The following is a 4,746-nucleotide window of genomic DNA, read 5'->3' as shown; positions in this document are numbered from 1 at the left end:
GGATGGGTGTGGGGGGGTGGTGGTGGGGAAGCAGAGGGGCTCTTCTGGATCCTCTCGCTCCCCTCCAATCTGCACCGGGGCTACCGACACCATCTCACTGCCCACCACAGGAGTGTGTTGAGGGGGGGTGAGGGATGCTGGGGCTCTGGGGACGGGTTTGGAGGGAACAGGGAACATCCTCCTGAGGATGATGGTGGCTTTCTGTCCCCTGTGATGACAGCACTGGGTGAAGGCTGGAATCCCTCCCTGCTTTGCACAGAGCTGATTGCTCTCTCCAGACTGGACTCAGCCTTCCCTTCCACTCTGGAGTCAGCACCTAAATCCATCCTGTGGCCATTGTAAGGGAGGGGAGACCCTCTGTCCCACCCCCACCCCAGCGCAGGGCGGCCAAGGGGGCTGCCTGGGCAGCGCTGGGTTTGGGGACCAGGGATGCAAACCAGGCAGGGACCATCTCTGCAAGCCCCCCACCTCCGTCGCATCCCCACACGTGTCCCACACCCTGCGGCGCTGGCTCGGCCTCATCCATCTCCCGCTGTCAGCCGGCCGGTGGCCGCGGGGCCGGTATCGAGCGGGGAGATGAGGAGGTGCGAGAGGCAGCGCTGACAGCCAGGAGGAGGATGGCGGGGGCTCAGCCCCAGGCGGGACAGGACCTGCCAGGGCTTGTCACAGCATTGCACCGCGCTCTGCAGCGGGTTTTGCTCCTGGAGAGAGGAGGAAAAAAGGGAGGATGTGGCTCTGGAAGGGTTTTAAACCCCAAACGCTGCCCAGAGCGTGGGGGTTTGTTCCCAGCAGGGCAGCCTCCGGCTCCAAGTCAGCAGAACACCGATTCTTGGTGTCCCAGCTGGCCTTGGACGGTTTCTCCTCACCATGAGTGGAGGCAGAGCCTGCATCTGGCCACACTCTAGTGTGAATCCCTGTGGCTTTTATTTTCCCTTTGAGTTTGGCTCTGGGAGGTCTCAGCCCGCTGCCCCACTCGCTGCCCAGCAGAGTGTCAGGGCTTTCTGCGTCCGAGCTTATTCCCATTGTCTGACCTTGTCCCGCCACTGGTTCTGCTGCCCTTGGCACTCGCCTTTGCTAGATGTGAAAAGGCTGGAGAAAGAGGTTCACCACATCTCCCACTGGGCTCGGGAACCTCCATCAGAGCCACCAGGGACAGGGCCAGCCCTGGGGCTTTCCTTCATCCCTTCAGAAGGGCCATTTTCCCATCTTGCTGCCCCTTGCAGTCCTTCATGCTCCTCATCTCATCCTTCCCATCACCTTCCTTCCAGTTTTGGGCCCCTCAGGCTCTCCTTTGCCCTTTTGGCTGGTACGTTTCCAGCCTGATGGGTGGAAGAAGGGAAAAGTCATCACTGAGATGGAGGACACCAGGACCGCAGGCTGGCTCAGACCTTGGTGAGGTTGAGAAGTAAATCCCCCTGGAAGCTCTCCAGGCAGAGGAAGGGCAGGAGGGGGATCGTGAGCACCCACCATGCATCTACCAAGGGCAAGTCATCCCTGACCAACTGGAGTGCTTCGGGTGATGGCTGCATGGATGAAAAGGAGCAGTGGATGGTGTTTACCTCAGCCTCAGCAAGGTCACCACCATCTTCTGTTGGGTCATTGCAGCCAGACTTGTGAGTGTAAGGAATTGAAGATGGATAAAAAGCTGGTTCATTGCCCACCCTGTTACCAGCCCTGGCCCAGCTCCCGTGCTGAGGTTCCTGTCAGCCCCCTGGCATGATAATGTCAAACACGGCACTTGTGGAGCTGCTGCTGTCCCAGAAATGCTCAAAAAGTGGACATGAAAATGGGTGGTTTGCTTTGTTCTGCTGTGGTTTGCTCCGAAGGGAGCCCAAAGCTTTGTTCCTCTCAGGCTGAGGTCATCTCCTCTGGGTACATTTCTTCTCCAAACTAAGACGTGCAGAGAAGAAGATAATGACCTGCTCTGGGCTTTGTCACTCTCCTGAGGCTCAGAGAGATCCTTAGTCCCAGATCTCCCAGTCGGGTGAAGCGGTGAAGGTGGTTGCTGGTGGTTCATGTTCAAGCTCCCCTGCAGAGCTTCAGGCACGCGCGTCCTCACATCCATCTCCAGGAGCATCAGGAGGGACGCAGGGATAGTGCCGAGCTGTAAGAGAGGTTCGTGGTCTTTCAGCCCAAGCTGGAACTCCAGCACCAGCCTCTCAAGCAAGGACAGGGGGTGCTGAGCCATCTTTTGGAGAAAAAAACCCACCAGCTCCTTCATCTCATGCCCTATCTGCAGCGTCCTGGGCTTCAGTTCTTCATGATGCTCTGGACTTCCCACCACAACCAGGGAGCCGGCTGTCCTGTGTCCTCCCCACACAGCTGCTGAGGAGGCATGTCTGGAGATCACTCCTCTCCCCATTGACCTCAAAGGGCTCCTGGATGAGGACCTGAAGCTTTGCGGTAAAGAATGTTTAGGGAACTGAGATGAGGCTGGTCCAAAAGATGTTTTCTTCCCCCAAATGTTTTCAAAGAGAGGCTGCTCAGCTTTGGGGGTTGCCCATTTCCAGCTGACGACTCTAGGAACAGGCTAAAGACTGAGGAAAATCTTTGGTACCTAAAGCAGCGATTTGGGAGGGAGGGGACTGATGTAAACCTCAGCGGTAGGAAGAAGTCCCAGCAAAGAGGGAGGCAGCGGGTGGCTGGCAAATGCCTGCGAGGGGGTGAATAATCCACTCTGCTCCGTGTTTCTCTGTGTTTCAGGGTGAGCTGGATGATCTCAGAGCCCCGGGCTGACACCAACAAAGGGGACGAAACGCAGCCCCAAGGTAAAGCTCCTCGGGTGTGGAAGCTCCCGACAGCTGCTCGTGAAGGTTGTTGCTGATCATCCAGAAGTGATCTGGAGGACACGCACGTTTGCACACCTTGTTTGTTTTACTTGACTTCTGTCAAGCTGTTTCTAATCGATCTGTGCCGAAACTCTCCCTTTAGATCTCGTGTGATTGCCTCCAAGCAGGTCCTGCTGGAGAGAGGGGTTCCCACCTGGGAGCTACCTACCGCCGTTGGAGCTACCTCCACGAGGAGCTGACCCAGAACGCAGGCAGACAACTCATGGCAGAAAGCAACTGCACCCAAGTGACTGAGTTCAGCTTAACAGGGTTCACAGAGGACCTGGCGGCTCAGGTCACCCTCTTTCTGATGTTTCTGCTCATCTACCTTGTCACCATCCTGGGGAACCTTGGGATGATCCTGTTAATCAGAGCCAGCCCTCAACTCCACTCCCCCATGTATTATTTCCTGGGCAACCTGGCTTTTGTGGACCTCTGTTCCTCCACCGTCATCACCCCCAGGTTGTTGGTTGCTGTTGTGTTGGAGAAGGGCGTTGCTTACGCTGGGTGCGTGGCTCAGGTGTTCGTTTTTGACCTCTTTGGGATGACCGAATGCTTCCTGCTGGCTGCGATGGCGTACGACCGTTACGTGGCCATTTGCCATCCCCTGCTCTATCCCCTTGTCATGTCCCCAAAACGCAGTTTCCAGCTGGTGGCGGGGTCATATCTCGTGGGGCTGACAAACGGCGTGGGGCAGACCATCGGCATGTCCAGCTTATCCTTCTGCGGCTCCAATGTCATTGATCTGTTCTTCTGTGACGTTTCCCCCCTGATCTCACTCTCGGCCTCCGACACCACCCTCAGCCGCGCTATCCTGCGAACTTCAGCCTCTTTATTCGGTGTGTCCAGCAGCCTGGTGGTCCTGGTCTCCTACATGGCCATCATCTCCGCCATCCTGAGCATCCGCTCAGCCAAGAGCAAGCGCAAAGCCTTCTCCACCTGCGCCTCCCACCTCACCACGGTGAGCATCTTCTATGGGACATCATTTTTTATGTACTTAAAGCCCAGCTCAAGAGCAGATAAATGGGCTGCGATGCTCTACACCGTGGTGACCCCCATGCTGAACCCTTTCATCTACAGCCTGAGGAATAAGGAGGTGAAGGAGGCTTTGAGGAGACTCACAAACATGAAATGGTCTTGAATGTTGTAAATTTATGGTCAGATAAAATGGAGATGTGGGCAAATATGCTCGGTTTTGGATTAAATATCTCAGCTCCATCATGGCTTTGGGGTCTTCTGCACTTTGACATAGAAGCTGCACTGGCTGATCCAACATCTGCAGCTGGTTCCAGGTACAAATAATTTCCCTTGGTTCTCCAAGTGTTGGTAATTATATTTAGTAGTTCATTTAACCTAATGAAGACACAAGTAGAGAACTACAAGCACGCTCTTCTCCTCGTTTAAAATTTTGCCCTCTACGTTCATTCAGTTTCTACATTTATAGTTTCTACATTTACATTTATTCAGGGCAAATTAAACCAGAAGAAGGCGGCAAAACCTTCTGTGATTGGCCGGACTCCAACATGAGCTGCGTCATGTTGTTGCTCCCCCTTCCGCAAATGAGAATAAACGGGGTGAATTCTGCTAAACGAAATTCCATTTCAGGACAGCGCTCTGCAGTTGTTGAGGGTCCATCACAACCAACACCTCGAGCATGAAGAGTAGAGAAGACAGCGAATAACCGGCACGCTACGCAGGATGTGTGTTTTCTTCTTCATCCTCCCTTCCCTGATGAACGGCACCGTCCCTTTCATTTAATTTTAGACAGCTAAAAATGTGAGTACTTGGGGTACTCGGATGACCTCCATTGTGGGTGATGGCACGCTGAAAGCAGTTTAAGGTGATGAGTCCTGTCCAGAGGCAGATGCTACCGAGGAACCCCCCTCCTTTGCTCCACACCTTTGCTTTCCCTCAACAT

The 4,746-nt window shown here is 54.7% G+C and overlaps 1 protein-coding gene across 1 annotated transcript; it reads left to right on the top strand.

Moving 5' to 3' along the window:
• Positions 1 to 3,051: 3,051 nt before the first annotated feature.
• Positions 3,052 to 3,969, top strand: LOC104496570 (olfactory receptor 1002-like). The gene has a single exon (XM_010139707.1). The coding sequence runs from the start codon at positions 3,052 to 3,054 to the stop codon at positions 3,967 to 3,969; it is 918 nt and encodes a 305-aa protein (XP_010138009.1).
• Positions 3,970 to 4,746: the final 777 nt, after the last annotated feature.

The sequence above is a fragment of the Buceros rhinoceros genome, unplaced genomic scaffold (genome assembly GCF_000710305.1).
Source record: "Buceros rhinoceros silvestris isolate BGI_N320 unplaced genomic scaffold, ASM71030v1 scaffold10047, whole genome shotgun sequence".
In the NCBI taxonomy this organism is placed as follows: Eukaryota; Metazoa; Chordata; class Aves; order Bucerotiformes; family Bucerotidae; genus Buceros; species Buceros rhinoceros.
Note: the sequence above shows the minus strand (reverse complement) of the source record. Positions and strands in the feature narration are given on the sequence as shown.

Bases quoted from the DNA above. Each gene is read 5' to 3' on its own strand.
- LOC104496570 (XM_010139707.1), top strand. From the start codon at position 3,052: ATGGCAGAAAGCAACTGCACCCAAGTGACTGAGTTCAGCTTAACAGGG.